The 15,716-nt window shown below is 38.9% G+C and overlaps 1 protein-coding gene across 1 annotated transcript; it reads left to right on the forward strand.

Annotated features, from left to right (window-relative positions):
* Nucleotides 1-273: 273 nt before the first annotated feature.
* PM20D2 (peptidase M20 domain containing 2) lies at nt 274-13,947 on the forward strand. Its single transcript, XM_054569704.1, has 7 exons — nt 274-809; nt 4,662-4,810; nt 7,642-7,784; nt 9,322-9,476; nt 11,846-11,984; nt 13,090-13,197; nt 13,435-13,947. The coding sequence occupies exons 1-7, from the start codon at nt 354-356 to the stop codon at nt 13,584-13,586; spliced, it is 1,302 nt and encodes a 433-aa protein (XP_054425679.1). The 5' UTR covers nt 274-353; the 3' UTR covers nt 13,587-13,947.
* The last annotated feature ends 1,769 nt before the right edge of the window (nt 13,948-15,716 follow it).

Here is a 15,716-nt window from a genome sequence, read left to right on the forward strand (position 1 = left end):
GTGGAAAATAAGCAATAATGGAAAACTAATAATAACTTTAGCGCTTAATTCGCTTGCCTGCACAGCTAAGGTGTAGGGAGAGGAGTCTCCGATCGCCTTGTCCTTCCAAACGCTGCCTGCCCCTGCGCGGAGAACCTGCGGGTCCCAGAAAGGGCGGACCACGTTTCCCAAGCCGCTGGAGGCGGGGTCCCAGGGATGGGGGACCCATCTCCGGGGAGATGTGGAGTAGGCCTGCACGCACAACACGAGTTCTCGCGGCCTCTGGGAACGTGCGCAGGCGCGGGGTGCGCTAGAAACAAGCGATCAAGGTGGCGTTCGAGCGGAGTGCTAACAGGTCACCAGCTCTGGACTCGATGAGACCTGGAGAGGAGAAGCCCGTGGAGGGGGGCGCCTGCGGCGATGCCTTTGAATTGGAGCTGCTGAAGCTGCGCGCGGCGGAGCACATCGACAAGGCGGCGGAGCGCCTAGGAGCCCTGAGCCACGCAATTTGGAGCAAGCCCGAGCTGGCCTACGAGGAACACCATGCCCACGGCGTGCTAACGCGCTTCTTCCAGTGCGAGCCGCCGGCCGCCTCCTGGATGGTGCGGCCGCACTACCACCTGGCCACAGCCTTCCGCGCTGAGTGGGAGACGCCGGGGGTCCAGGCAGGACCGAGCCCGGTGCACCTGGGCTTTCTCTGCGAGTACGACGCGCTGCCGGGCATCGGGCACGCCTGCGGCCACAACCTAATCGCCGAAGTCGGGGTGGCAGCGGCGCTGGGCGTGAAGGGGGCTCTGGAGGGCCTCCCCGGGCCACCTCCACCGGTGAAGGTGAGGCGGGTCTGGGCGTGGAACTCCCATCACCTGCCCCGGCAGGTACCTACAGGGGAATGGCAGGACCTGGCATTCCGTGCGCACCTGTGTCCTCCTGCCCAAGGACAGGTGTAAGAGACGGCACTAGACAACCCAGCCTCGCCTCTGACGGAAGGCAGAACCCTGGATAAAACTTCAGCAGTTACCGATCTGGCGACACTGCAGTTTGGCGTTTCGCTCCCTCTTACGTAGGTGTAAAGAGTAGCATGAGTTCTCCCTTAGAAAAGAACTTAGAGCCCAGACTGTTTTTTAAAAAATATATTTTATTTTATGCTTTTGCAGCTGTCCCAATTTTCCCCCTTTGCCCCCCTCCACCTGGTAACCCCATTCCCTCCTGCAGTTCTGCCGCCGCGTGTCCCCCGCCCCCCAGTTCTTGTCCATAGGTCATGTGCATAAGGTCTTTGGCTACTCTATTTCCTACTCTGTTCTTAACAGCGCCCTATTCTGTACCTACCAATTCCTACTTTTTAATCCCTGAATCTTTCCCCCCATTTCCTCCCTCATCCCTCCCATCTGATAACTCTCCAAATGATCTCCATATCTATGATTCTATTCCTGTTCTGCTTAGTTTGTTTTTTAGATTTAATTGTTGATAGTTGTGAATTTATTGCCATTTTTAATGTTCATAGTTTTGATCTTCTTTTTCTTAAATAAGTCTCTTTAACATTTCATATAATAGTGGCTTGGTGATGAACTCCTTTAGCTTTCCTTTGGGAAGCATTTATCTGCCCTTCAATTCTAAATGGTAGCTTTGCTGGATAGAGTAATGTAGGTTGTAGGTCCTGATTTTTATCACTCTGAATACTTCTTGCCAGTCCCTTCTTGCCTGCAGAGATTCTTTTGAAAAATCAGCTGACAGTCTTATGGGAACTCCTTTGTAGGTAATTCTTTGCTTTTCTCTTGCTGCTTTTAAGATTCTCTCTTTATCTTTAACCTTTGGCATTTTAATTATGATGCGTCTTGGCATGGTCCTCTTTGTGTCCGTCTTGTTTGGGAGGCTGTGTGCTTCCTGGACTTGTATGTCTATTTCCTTCACCAAATTAGGGAAGTTTTCTTTCATTTCTTTTTTTCAAATAAGTTTTCAATTTCTTGCTCTTTCTCTTCTCCTTCCCACACCCCTATTATGTGAATGTTGGTACATCTGACGTTGTCCCATACGCTCCTTAGCCTCTCCTTGTTTTGTTTGGATTCTTCTTTCTTCTTGCTGTTCTGATTGAATGCTTTTTTCTCCCTTACGTCCCAAATCATTGATTTGATTCTAGGCTTCATCCAGTCCACTGTTGATTCCCTGTAATTTTTCTTTACTTCACTTAGTGTAATCTTCATTTCTGCCTGGGTCGTTTTTAAGCTGTTGAAGTACCAAATGAGCTCCTTGAGCATCCCAATAACCAGTGTTTTGGACTCTACATCTGAGAGATTGCTTCTCTCCATTTTGTTTAGTTCTTTTTCTGGAGTTTTGTTCTGTTCTTTCATTTGGGCCATATTTCTCTGTCTCCTCATTTTGGCAGCCTGTGTGTACTAGGGAGAGCTGCTTTGCCTCCCTGTCTTAGTAGAGTGGCCTATTGTAGAAAAGCGCACCAGTAAGTTGTAAGGGCGGAGCTTAGGTAATCCCCAGAGCAGGGCAGCCCATTTTACCAGGGGGATGGGTCTCAGATCTGGTGTGGCCGTTGTGTGGCTCTGTGTTGGGGAGGGCTCTGGAAGGGGCTAAAGCCACTGCCTGGCCTCTGGAGTTTTGCCCAGGGGGAAGCTGTCCCCTGGCACTCGCCCTGCTGCCAGACACTTCAGCTTCTCCCCGTGTGCCACTGGTGCTCTTCCAGCTGCTGCCCCAGTGTTGAAGCCCAAAGGGAATAAGTCTGTGGGCCCTAAGTCCATTGTGGGCCCTTTTAGAGGAGATGCCTGAGAATCCTGCAGTCTGCCCCAATCCCTGCTGACTTTTACAGCCAGAAGTCATGGAAACTTACCTTCCTGGCACTGGAACCCTATGCTGGGTGGTCTGGTGTGTGGCTGGGATCCCTCACTCCTGAAGTATCCCTGCTGATTTTATCCAACGCATGTGGGTATGGGACCACACATTTTGCCTCTCCTCCCCTCCTGCCTGTCTGGAGGAATGTGATTTCTTTAATTCCTTGGTTGTTGGACTTCCATACAGCTCGACTTTCTGACGATTCTGGGTGATAGTTGTTTTGTAGTGCAGTTGTAATTTTTGCTGTGATTGTGTGAGGAGGCAAGCATGTTTACTTAGGCCTCCATCTTGACTGGCCCAGCCTGGTTTTCCTTAGGGCCTATTTTTGGTAACAGAAGCCACTGCAATTTGCTGACTAGGTTGTGCAATCTCTGGTGGAAGAGGTTACCGTAGGGAAACATGCAGCCCCTCTTCATATTAGGCTCTCCCAAAATCTTTTGTTTGTGGCAGTCATAAGATATTATCAGTCATTAAAACTACCAAACCTCTAGAAATATACAAAACAATTGGAAAGTGAATGAACATTAACCACATAAATGAATTGATCTATGAGTTAAGGTTTATTAAATGGTTTTAATAAATAGTTCTTTAAATGGGGAAATGTTTATGTTTGTCAAAGGGCAAGTTTAATCTTGTGTTACTGTTTTCCCAGGTGATATGTTCTTCATTCTGTGAGCTAAGACACAGTCATCACCATTCGGGTTAAGGGGAAGACTAAAGTTTTATTCTTTAGCCCATTTTTTCCAGTGCCAGTAACCTTTCACTTTTACCCTAAAATTTCCAGCTTTTGTGACTTTTCCTGTTTAGCTGCCTTTTCTTTTCTGCCCCTGGGGGTTTGTTTTTGCATCTGGTTAGGTTTTTGTTTTGGTTGGGATGGGCCATCCTTTGCCATTGCAAGAAACACTGTAGAGATGTAGCTTTAACTGGGTCTATGAGAAGTTCAGAGAAGTCAGCAAGATTTAACTCGAGAAGATATCAGATACATGATCTTGAAAATATATTAGTTGTTTATAGATCATTTTTCTTTGCTTTAAAAATTATTTGAAGAAGTTCAACTTAAATATCAAATTAAAACGTTGATTCTGCAAAGTTCTTTTTTGTTTAATTAGGTGTTTGGTGACCAATAAATCTGCCTGGTTGAACTGTTGTATTCGAATTAGTAAGTTTGTGTAATAGTTGGCTGTTTCTACCTGTGGCCTTAAGATTTATTTTTAATGCTCTTCATAAAGGATTAATGAATTAAGGTCTTTTAATGAGGTAGTTCAGTAAGGAACAGGTCTGAACCTCTAATCCCAGCTCTCCCTGAAGACCTGCTCTGAAGACCTCCTCTAGGGCAAGAGTAGACACTTCATCCTGTGCCTCAAAAGCACCCTCCCTAAAATAATGATACAGATCACTCACCTACTTCACAGGGTTGTTGTGAGGGAAATTAGGAAGTAACTGGAAAGTTCCTTATGAATCAAGTGCTTTTGAATAATTACAGACATACACTAAAAGACTTAGTCAAGAAGACGCTTTAAGAAATGAGTCAAAGAATTTTGAGGAACTTAGTGTGTAGTATTTATCTTTTTCATCTGTGTCAGTAGTTATATAAAATTGAGTTGTAAAATTAGGGAAAGTTTCCTGTAATATCTTTAGTACTTTATACCAAATTGTAAAATAATGTAAATTAAAACTTGTGATTACTTTAGTGCCATAGATTTATGCCCACTGCATTATTTAAGTGTTAGAGAACAAAACATCTCTCCATAGTTTAAGCACTTTAATGTAGATTGTGAATACATATGCAAGAGAACTAATCTGATATTTTCCTACTAGGATTTTTTGTTGCTTTGTTCTGACACTAGGTAATTGTCCTGGGAACCCCTGCAGAAGAAGACGGTGGTGGCAAAATTGATTTAATTGAAGCAGGGGCTTTTAAAAATCTTGATGTTGTTTTTATGGCCCATCCATCCCAAGAGAATGCTGCTTATCTACCTGATGTGGCTGAACATGAGTAAGTAATCAAGTTGAAATAAACTTCTTAGTGGAAAACAGACTATTAGAATACCGTAATGTCTTTTCTTTTCTTTTTTTAAGAAGAACATAAATATATTGTCTCATTCTGGAGATGTGAAGTCTGAAATCAGGTGACAGGGCCAAGGTCCATCTGAGACCTGTAGGGGAGGATCCTTCCTGCCTCTTCCAGCTTCTGATAGCCCCTGACATTCCTTGGCTTGTATCAGCATAATTTTAATCTCTGCCTCTGTCTTCACATGGCCTTCTCTCTGTATCTTCATATCATCTTTCCTCTATGTCCCTAGAATACTTTTATGTCTTAACTGGAAACTAAAAACTCCGTATTTATACATTTAAAAAGTACATTGAGCCCTGGCCAGGTGGCTCAGTTGGTTGGAGTGTTGTCCCTTACACCAAAAAGTTGCAAGTTCCATCCCTGATCAGGCATGTACCTAGGTTGTGGATTCGATCCCTGCTCCAGGCACATACCAGAGACAACCAGTCAATGTTTCTCTCTTATGTTGATGTTTCTCTCTCTCTTTCTCCCTTCCTCTCTAAAATCAAGTTAAAAAAACAAAACATATCTTCGTGGGGATTTAAATAAATAAATATATAAATAAAGTGAATTGAAAGATGATACTATGTCTTCATTTTCATTGAATCATCTGTTAAGCCTCTTTTAACTGAGATCTCATATGATAGTCATAATTAGACTATTAAAATAGTGCCTAAAAAGCATAAGAATAGGAAATAATATGTTGACACTTATGTTCTATTTTTAACTGAGCATAATCTGGTTCCTGGAAAATAGCTTTTGGTATGGCTTATGAGAGACAAGTTTATTAGACTTGGGAAAAAAACACACTTCTCTAGTTTACTTATTTTACTTTAAATTCTTTGCAAAAAAGATAAATTCCTGAGCGAGAGTACAAAGCTGATTAGCTGTGGAATTTGATGATCTATGTTTTTCTGATGTGTCTGGTGCTAAAAGGATTATTGATCGTTTGCTATGTTGAAAAGCTCAATTTTTGGGGTATGTAGGACCATGCATTATTGAAGTTGTTTGAATTTTGTGGACCAGAAATTTCAACCATGAAGCCTTGTTTTCAGAGGGTGACTGTTAAAACTGTTCTGGTATCTTTGTTGTTATCACTGGGAATTGGTGCTGTAACAGTAGGAAGAATCTTTCAACTTTGGTTTCAAAGATAGAGTACACCCATACACCTCTGGAAAACCTTAGTGATTTGAAGTCTCTGCCAGGGCCTCTGGCTAGAGGGGGCCTGCAGGTGCAGGCAGGCTTCCCAGCCCACTAACGTTCTAGGATTTAGAGTTAGGCTTCTTGACCTTGATCCTAAGTCAGTGTAGTTGGCTTCAGGCCTATTCTTAGTGTCTGGCTTCTTAGATTTTTTTTATTGGCCATCTTTTGAACAAGATGGAAATGAGAACAAGAACAAAAATTAAAATTTTAACAATTATCTGTTCATCCTAAAAATCTCTAACAATAAATAAGATGTTCCTATTGACCACCTTTCCCACATCTAGTCCTTTTCTAGAGGTCTGTATCCTTTCAGGACTTTGGGGTGTATTTATAGACATAAGGAGGTACATGTATAAATTAAATTTTAAAAGAGGGTTTACACCTAAAGTGTTCTGCCAAATAAGTTGTTGACCTGGTTATTGCTTTTTAAAATTAAGCAGTCTTGAAAATTATTCCATACCATTTGGTTTAAATATATGCTTTTAAAGCCCAAAATACTAGCACGGATACAAAACATTAGCATTTATTTTCTTGTAGTTTATTGTGCTTTAATTGTATGTAGACCTGAACCGTGGAAGAAATGGTGCTAGAGTTATTTTCATAAAGGACATCCTTTTCCATTCTCTAAATTTATCACTGTTTCATTAAAATTCCAGTTTCAGGGTGATGGTGATAAGATGGTATCAAGGAAATAACAAGTATTGTAAAATCTTAAAAATATATTTGGTTGCTTTTACTTGTTTTTGTTTTCCTAACAGAATGTGTGGAATCAGTCAGGAAATTCCATGAGCACATAAGCGGTCTAAGGATTCCTGAATCTAGCCCATTTAAAAAAAAAAAAAAAGGTGTGGCTTTTTATCATTTAAATGTAGGTACTATTAATCAGTTGGGCTTTAAAATATTTTCTAAGCAAGGCATCTTTGTAAATAACTAATATGCAATCCTCACACTCAGTGTGTTTTTTTAATTGTATCTGAGTAGTTAGACTGGTATGAGAACTCTGAAGGTATCGGTGATAACATATTTTGGAACGTTAAGAAAATGTTGTTCAGGAACAACTGACTAAATACTAGAGTATCTTACCGTGTGAGTATAATCTGATTTTCAGAGTTTGTCCCAATCCATTTTAAATGTTGCCTTTCTCTTTTCTTGACCTTCCCCCACCCTTGAGACAGAATTATCTGCATTTTCGCTGACCTTTGGTGTGGGACTATCATAATGAAGTATAGAAGGAGATAGGAGTCATCTTTTTTGTAATTCCAACACCTAATACAGTATTGTATATTTGTTTGAATTGAATTGTGTACAAATTTAATTTGTATAGTTGATTGATCACAGTTTCTCTTTTTCTCTCTTTTTTTGGAATGCCTTCTTTGTGTCAGTCAACGTATTATATAATAAAATACTACAATAAGCTGCATAAGTTGCTGTTACTGCTGCAAATGATTTTCAAATAAAAATTCTAGTAGTGTGAATTAATTTGAATACTAGTTGTGTAATTCTGACTACTGGGATTTTCTTACTTTAGTGATATTGAAAAAAGTAATTCCAGATGCTGTTTTATTTCCTAGTGTGACTGTGAAATACCATGGAAAAGCAACTCATGCTGCTGCTTATCCCTGGGAGGGAGTCAATGCATTAGATGCTGCTGTTCTTGCATACAACAACCTGTCTGTGTTAAGACAGCAGATGAAACCAACCTGGAGAGTTCATGGTATGAATGTCAGATAGTTTGTGTAATAGGTGGTGCTCAACATACTTTAATACAATATAATTACTAAATATGTGATTTTTTTTAAAAATTGAAAGCATTTTATGTACTTAATATGAATATTCCAAAATATGTAAACATTGTCAGAAATTGCGTAACAGGATCCGAGGATGTTTGTCTATTTGTGGGTAAGAAGACAAATAAGATTATTATTAAACAGAAATGGAGCCCTGACTGGTGTAATTCAGTGGATTAGATGTTGTCTTGCAAACTGAATAGTCGCCAGTGTGATTCCCAGTCAGGGCACGTGCCTGGCTTGATGGCCAGGTCCCCAGCCGGGGGCCTGCAAGAGGCAACCAGTCAATATTTCTCTTGCATATCGATATTTCTCTCCCTCTCTTTCTCGCTCCTTTCCCCTCTCTCTAAAAATAAATAAAATCTTTAAAAAAAACAACAGAATGGAATGGTCATTTTGAGTATTAGAAGTCAGAAGGTTTATGTAAGGGCCTATGTTCTTTCTGTGGTCATTTCAAAATAGGAACTTGATTTTCCAATTATCCTGTCTCTTACTGGTAACAAAATGTGGTCATTTCTTCAATTTAAAAAAGTTATGGTTACTGGTTTTATTTACTCAAGTGCTGTTAATCCTAAGTAGCGTCTTTTAAAAATTATGTGTATCACCTTAATATAAATGTAGTAATAAAGTGCTGTCTTGAAGGTACAAATTTATTTTTAGTTTATTTTCTTATGATTAGGGAAATTATAATATCTCAATACTTTAATATCTAATTTTACCTGATTTTACTATAGGCTTAAATTAGTTTGTAATTAGGCTTTTACCAACCTCCTACCTTAGTTTCTTTAAAAGGAATGAGCAGGAATATGTTTAAAAATTTTCTAATGCATATAAATTATATTATCTTTTCAGATAAAATTAGATTTTGTATATCTATTTTAGTTATAATTTTGAATGGACAAATCTTCCTTTGTGTAAGTCCAAGTAAAATTTGTTTTAACAGTTCATAGTACTTAGTGATCTTTGACACATTATCTTCTTCTTGGCATGAACATTATTTTCCCAGAGCCAAATGCCTTTTAAAATACGGGATTCTTGAAGTGCAAGGGTAATTATAGAACTTTACACCATCAGATTTTTTTCTCTTCTCATGTGAAAAGTTTATCAAAATGTACAACTGTAATATAAGCTACTGAAATAAAAGTATTTTCCAGAAGGCTTAATATAGTTATAAAATTTCTAACAGTTTTTTGTCATCAGGAATCATAATTTCTTATAAATTCCCTAGAAAAAGTACATATATACAATTATTTCTTTTCCTATTAGCCAGAAAGTATCACCCTATGATACATAGAACCTTTTGTTATACAGCAAAATCTTTGATTGGTATACCTGTGAAGCAAATAAGTTTAAATTACTTTTTTATGCACATACTGGCTGAAAAACTTTATGGGTATATTTAAGCTTAAAGAAATGGTCTCAAAGCTCCAAGTTCAATTCCAGTAATTTGGTTCTTTTTTATAGGTATAATAAAAAATGGTGGTGTAAAACCCAATATCATTCCCTGTTATTCTGAATTAATCTATTACTTCCGTGCACCTTCAATGAAAGAACTTCCAGTTTTGACCAAAAAGGCAGAAGATTGCTTCAGAGCTGCAGCTTTGGCTACTGGGTGCAGAGTAAGAACTTTTAAGAGTTAATCTATATTATAATTAGAGGTATATATGTAGGCTGGGATTGTTTATATTAAGCTAGATTAGCACCTTGCTGCTTTTTCACTTGGTGATGTCTTAAATATGTAAAGTCAGTTGTCTGAATGTTGATGTGAAAGCCTTCATTTATTTTACTCAGTGTCTGCACAGGGCAGACTGTGGTCATCATATCACACAGTAATTGGAATAACTCTGACACTGCCAAGTGGAATTCTTGCCTTTTTGCAAGTTATATCCTTCCTTATTAGTTATGCTTTTAGAATTGCTCTACTTAGCTTCTATAAAGGAGATTTTATGGCAAAATCAGCAAAAGCTATTTTTGGAGAAGTTCTAGATATGTATAGTAGAAATAGAAATACCTTTGGTTTGCTGGAATGAGAGTTAAAATAGACACAGAAGTTAGTCAAGAAGTTTTGTACATGTGCACCATGAAGTCAGGAACGTTTATGTACCAATTATACGTGGCACACAGTGGGATGAGAAGTTACAGAATGGCATCAATTTTGCCCTGCTGGCAACCAGCGGTCTAACTGGGGAGACAAGATCTGGACTTGTGCCTCTCAGCCTCACTGATCCAGTAACTTTCGGAAACACTAGTTAGTATCTCTTGGCCCCCATTTTCTCAGTGGAAATGGAGATAATATAACCTATCTTAGGGTTCTTATGAGAATTAAATGAGGTAATGTTTATGAAGAGTTAGGGTCTAACCCTCATACATAACATAATACCTCATTTTTTTCTGCCCTCACTAGACTGGAGGTATACGATTCAGATAAGCAGCAGGGTCTCAGACAGTAACAGTGATTCTCAGCCAGGATATGTTAAGTGTCCAAAGAGTAAAAAATTAAGCATTTATCCCTTGTTTGTTTATAATTATAAATATTCTAAATATTTATTTGTAAAATAAATACATGAACAGTTATCGTTAGGTAGTATTTCAAGATATAATATTCCCTTAAGGTAAGATTCATTGTTACTGGATTTAAATTCATATTAATAGTCTTTCAGTAACTTTATATTTTGGCTGACTTGTAATATCTGATTAACTTACGAGGTCTGTTCAGAAGGTATCCAGCCAAATAATATGAAAAATAAAGACATTTATTGAAGAAAGTACAAGAGACAAGAAACATTGTGCATAGGGCAATGACGCCTCAGTCCCCTTCAACAGAGGCACCTTGAAACCTCACACAGTTCTCCCAATTGTCATCAACCTGGCCCTTCATATTTTCCTGAATCTCATCAATGGTCTTAAATTTCTTCCCTTTCAAAGGTGATTTTTATTTTGGGAAAAGCTAGAAGTTACAGGGTGCCAAATCTGCGTAGGGCTGAGTCACCTGGGTGATTTGATGTTTTGCCAAAAATCTCTGTACTAAACATGATGTATGAGCAGGCGCATTATCATGATGAAGCTGCCAGTTGCCCATACCTGCAGCCTTTAGAATCATCCAAATAGTTTCCTCAGAGGAAGGTTCAAGCTTAAAATGAAATTTGATGCAAATTTGTTGTTCTACTCGCTCAGTCATTTTGAATGTGATAGCCACACAGTACACATGCTCACTCAGTGGCATCTACCGCCCCACTGACGAGTACAGTGAAAGCATCATTGTTCACACTTGGGTATTCCAGACCACTCTCTGTGGATGCCGGGTTACATCAATGTCACACAAATCATTCTCATTATATTTGCAATGGCTGGATTTTTCCAGATAAACCTTGTAGATATTGCTAAGAATAGAAGAAATGTCATCTCTGCCATTTTATAAGTGGCTTATGCTAATGTTCTAAGCGTTATCTTTAGTTTGAGGGCGTAGTGTCCATTTTGATTTAATCAAAACTAAATGTGTAAATTGTGAAGAATCTTCTTTCTCTCAGGATACCTTTACACCTTTCAGACCAGGCAATGGTGTCTTTCATTTTGTACATTGAGTATTAGTAAAGTTTAATTTCTTTCTTGTAGAGGCTACAGCCGAGAGCAGTGTTTCTCAGAGTGTGGTTTTCTAACCACCTGCATCAGAGTTACTTGGGGGTGCAGGTTGGATCGGAGATTCCTGCCCCGCCCCCCCCCCACACCCTACTTAGGTGATTGAAGTTGAAACCCACTGGCTAGGATAGGTAGGGAGCATCATGTGGTTTGGCACATACATAACAAAGGAGATAGTCTTAGGAACTGTTGTTGCAGAAGAAACATTTTTGTAAGGTAAGAGATTTGAAAGAGTTTATATCCAGAGGGAAAGCATCCCCTCTTAACCTCTTTATATTAAACCATTGTTGGTTTGAAATGTAGATAGTGAACTTGAATTTTTATTTAAAGTTTTTTTTAATTTTTTTATTAGGTAGAAATTAAAGGTGGAGCACATGATTATTACAATGTCCTTCCCAATAAAAGCCTAAGGAAAGCTTATATTGAAAACGGGGAAAAGCTGGGAATAAAATTCATTTCAGAAGATGATGCAGTTTTGAATAGCTCTTCAGGTAATTAAGTTCTTTATTGTGCTATTTGAGGAAGGGACATATTTCACTGAATGGTTTTACCTAACAGCTTGAGGTATTGCTGATGTTTTTAATGATATTTTTCACAAATTTAATGGCTAGGGGAAAGAAAGTAATAAACTTCAGTAAATGTAGACTGTCAAATGAGCAGATTTGTTTTTACAAATAGCCAAAATACTTTTTGCTTTATATTCTAAACATTTCTAGTGTTTAAATGTGCTTAGTTCTAATTTTTTATTTTTCAATTACAGTTGATGTACAATATTATATTAGTTTCAGGTGTATAACACAATGATTGGATATTATATAACTTACTAAGTAATCACCCCATTTCAAAAACAGTTTTAAGTAAGCTACTAAAAGGGGAAATAGAATTTTAATTAGTTCTTAGTCATAAATATGCAGTCTCCTAAGTACTTAGTTATATGGGATCATTTTCAGTTTCTGAGAAGTAACACATAACTATTAAAATTTAAATAATCATGAGTGTATTAGGGGTTATTTTAGATATTTTTAAAGCCTTACTAATACATTTGCATCTTAGAGATTTATCTCCTAAAATATAATAATACATGTTGATGAAGTAGACTCAGAAAGACTTGGTGATAAAAATGGGGTGCCAATGTCATTTATTAAGAGGAGTTCAAGAGAATGAGCAGGTTGGGGTCTGGGGGGTTGGCATAAATGATTAGTATGTTAAATTTGAGATGCTTACAGGATTTCTAAGGGGAGTTGTCCAGTAGCTTGTTGAATCTGGAACTCCCAGAAGATGTCTAGGTTGGAGGTTTAGGAGTTGTCAGTATCTGAAAGGTAATTGAAAACAGTTGATGAGGTTGCCAAGGAAACCCTTGGTATCAATCACTAGCACTTAGGAGATAAGAAAAGGAAGTGATCTAGAGAAGGAGACAGCAGTCACAGAAAGCCAGACAATCGGGAGAGACTAGGAGCCAAAGGGGTAGAGTATTTCTAGAAGGGAAGGAGCAGTAAATCATGCAGGTGCTAAAAAGAAAGAGATTGAAAGGCAAGTATGGTCTAGTATCCACTGGACTAGCAATTAGATATTCATGGGTTGTTTTACCTTTCCAAGGATCTACTGATTTTGGAAATGTTAGTTTTGTGGTTCCTGGGATTCATCCATATTTTTACATTGGATCTGATGCCTTGAATCATACAGAACAATATACTGAAGCTGCAGGTAAGTTTTATTAGAATTAGAATGTTTTAGTATGTGCACTCTTTTTTGTAGTAGTAGCTTCCTTTCTGATTGTTTACTTTAGTCTATTATTATTACAGTACCTAACATCACCTCAGAAAGCACTATATGTCGTGGGTGATAGAGAGGCAACTTAGATATTGAGAGCTAACTTGAAAACTAATACATTAATTTATAATTAATAAGGAAGTATTTTAATTCATTTCCTCTACTTTCTAGGATCACAAGAAGCTCAATTCTATACTTTGCGTACAGCCAAAGCTCTGGCAATGACTGCGTTGGATGTTATTTTTAAGCCAGAGTTGCTAGAAAGAATCAGAGAGGACTTTAAATTGAAACTTCAAGAAGAGTTTTTAAATAGAGTAGAATAAAAGGAAGACTTAGGAGCCACTTATGGATCGTTAAGAAGTGGTGATGATTATTTTTTCCTGTTATCTTTTTTGATGAAGGAGGAAGGCATGCTTGATTTTCAGTCTTAAAAAGAGTCAAATTTCTCTTTCCTGAAAAGTGAGGACATACTGTGCAAGCCCAATATTAATTTTGAAGTACTGTAAGTTTTTTCTGATTCTTATTTTAGTGTGAATTTCTTGAACATGATAAAAGAATGTGAAAAAAAGTATCTGGTAAAGCAAATACTTTAAGTTGTGAATATAGTAAAGCCTCGGAATACTTTATTTTAAAAGGAGTCCTCAAATTTGAAGGTAAATATTCCAAAATGAAGGGGGAAGGAAAGAAAAGTGGTCATTTGGCTTCTCTGCTGTAAGCACGTCACTTGGACCCCTCTGAGCCTTCATTGCTCCATTTGGGAAGTTCACCTGGTACCCTTACAGTCCTTTGAACCTCTCCTCTAATTCTTAATAGTTTGGGGGAGTGTTGCTTCTTGGAAATTGTTTATCTTCTATATCAGGTTTCTTCAAACTACAATCTGATTTGGCAAGCAGCCTGATTTTTTACAGCTAGCATGCTAAAAATGATTTTTACGTGGTTTAGGAGGAGTAGGGAAGAAACAGACCATATTATGTGACCTCAAAACCTGAAAATACTGTCAGGTCCATTACAAAAAAATACTTTCCAGCTCCTCTTCCTATATAACAGTAAAATAAAACCTGTTTCTCTTTGATTGACATCATCTAAGCTGACATTCTCCTAGGATAAAACTTCAAGCCTCTGAACTGAAAACACTGAGTAAAGGGATTTAGATGGCAGTGCCCTGACTGGACCATTACAGTGCAGCAGTGTGTCCTCATGGGAGTTTTCAGAATCTTGCTTTCTTTTAGCAGTTACGTCTGGGATGCAGCTACCCTGCCACATTAAGACTTTGCCTTATGAAAACTAATCTTCTAACTTTTCATCTCAACTTTTGGAACTTTTGGAAGGATCAACTTTTAATCCTTCGTGCCACCTCTTGTCTGATTATTTATAATCTCAAAAAGTGATGGTTAGTATATATTTTATATAGAGGGGAGGGATCAACAAAAGCCTCACACTGAGCATTTTTGTTTTCTAAAGCCTTGATAACATTCTAAAACAATGGCTATTAACTGGTATCTTAACACACTAATACTCTCCCGTCCTTTGTGAAGTATCACAAGTTAATTGTTACTCATATAAAGTATTCATATTTTTCTTGTGATTACATTATTTTTTAGAAACAAATTAGAGAAAATTCAAGATTAGCATTCTAGAGACTTCCAATCAAGATGGACCTATAGGTAAATATGGACTGCCTCCTTGCACAACCATAGCAAATATTACAACTAGACTACAAAACAAGTATCACCCAGAATTGTCAGGAAATCAAGCTGTATGGAAGTCCGACAACCAAGGAATTGAAGTCACATTCATCCAGACAGGTAGGAGAGATGAAGACACAAAATGCGCAGTCCCACACCCACATAAAATGGATAAAAATTGGAAGGGATATCTTGGGAGCAAGGGATCCCAGCCACACACCAGACCACCCAGCATAGGGTTCCAGTGCCAGGAAGGTAAGTTTCCATGACTTCTGGCTGTAAAAGTCAGCAGGGATTGGGGCAGACTGCAGGATTCTCAGGCATCTCCTCTAAAAGGGCCCACAATGGACTTAGGGCCCACAGACTTATTCCCTTTGGGCTTCAACACTGGGGCAGCAGCTGGAAGAGCACCAGTGGCACACGGGGAGAAGCTGAAGTGTCTGGCAGCAGGGCGAGTGCCAGGGGACAGCTTCCCCCCTGGGCAAAACTCCAGAGGCCAGGCAGTGGCTTTAGCCCCTTCCAGAGCCCTCCCCAACACAGAGCCACACAACGGCCACACCAGATCTGAGACCCATCCCCCTGGTAAAATGGGCTGCCCTGCTCTGGGGATTACCTAAGCTCCGCCCTTACAACTTACTGGTGCGCTTTTCTACAATAGGCCACTCTACTAAGACAGGGAGGCAAAGCAGCTCTCCCTAGTACACACAAACAGGCACAGGGAGGCTGCCAAAATGAGGAGACAGAGAAATATGGCCCAAATGAAAGAAC

Source organism: Pteronotus mesoamericanus, unplaced genomic scaffold (genome assembly GCF_021234165.1).
Source record: "Pteronotus mesoamericanus isolate MK-2021 breed Mesoamerican mustached bat unplaced genomic scaffold, CSHL_Meso_final contig_20, whole genome shotgun sequence".
Classification (NCBI taxonomy): domain Eukaryota; kingdom Metazoa; phylum Chordata; class Mammalia; order Chiroptera; family Mormoopidae; genus Pteronotus; species Pteronotus mesoamericanus.

Bases quoted from the DNA above. Each gene is read 5' to 3' on its own strand.
- PM20D2 (XM_054569704.1), top strand. From the start codon at position 354: ATGAGACCTGGAGAGGAGAAGCCCGTGGAGGGGGGCGCCTGCGGCGAT. The intron at 810-4,661 runs GTGAGGCGGGTC...TTCTGACACTAG, and splicing joins GGCCACCTCCACCGGTGAAG to GTAATTGTCCTGGGAACCCC. The intron at 11,985-13,089 runs GTAATTAAGTTC...TACCTTTCCAAG, and splicing joins AGTTTTGAATAGCTCTTCAG to GATCTACTGATTTTGGAAAT.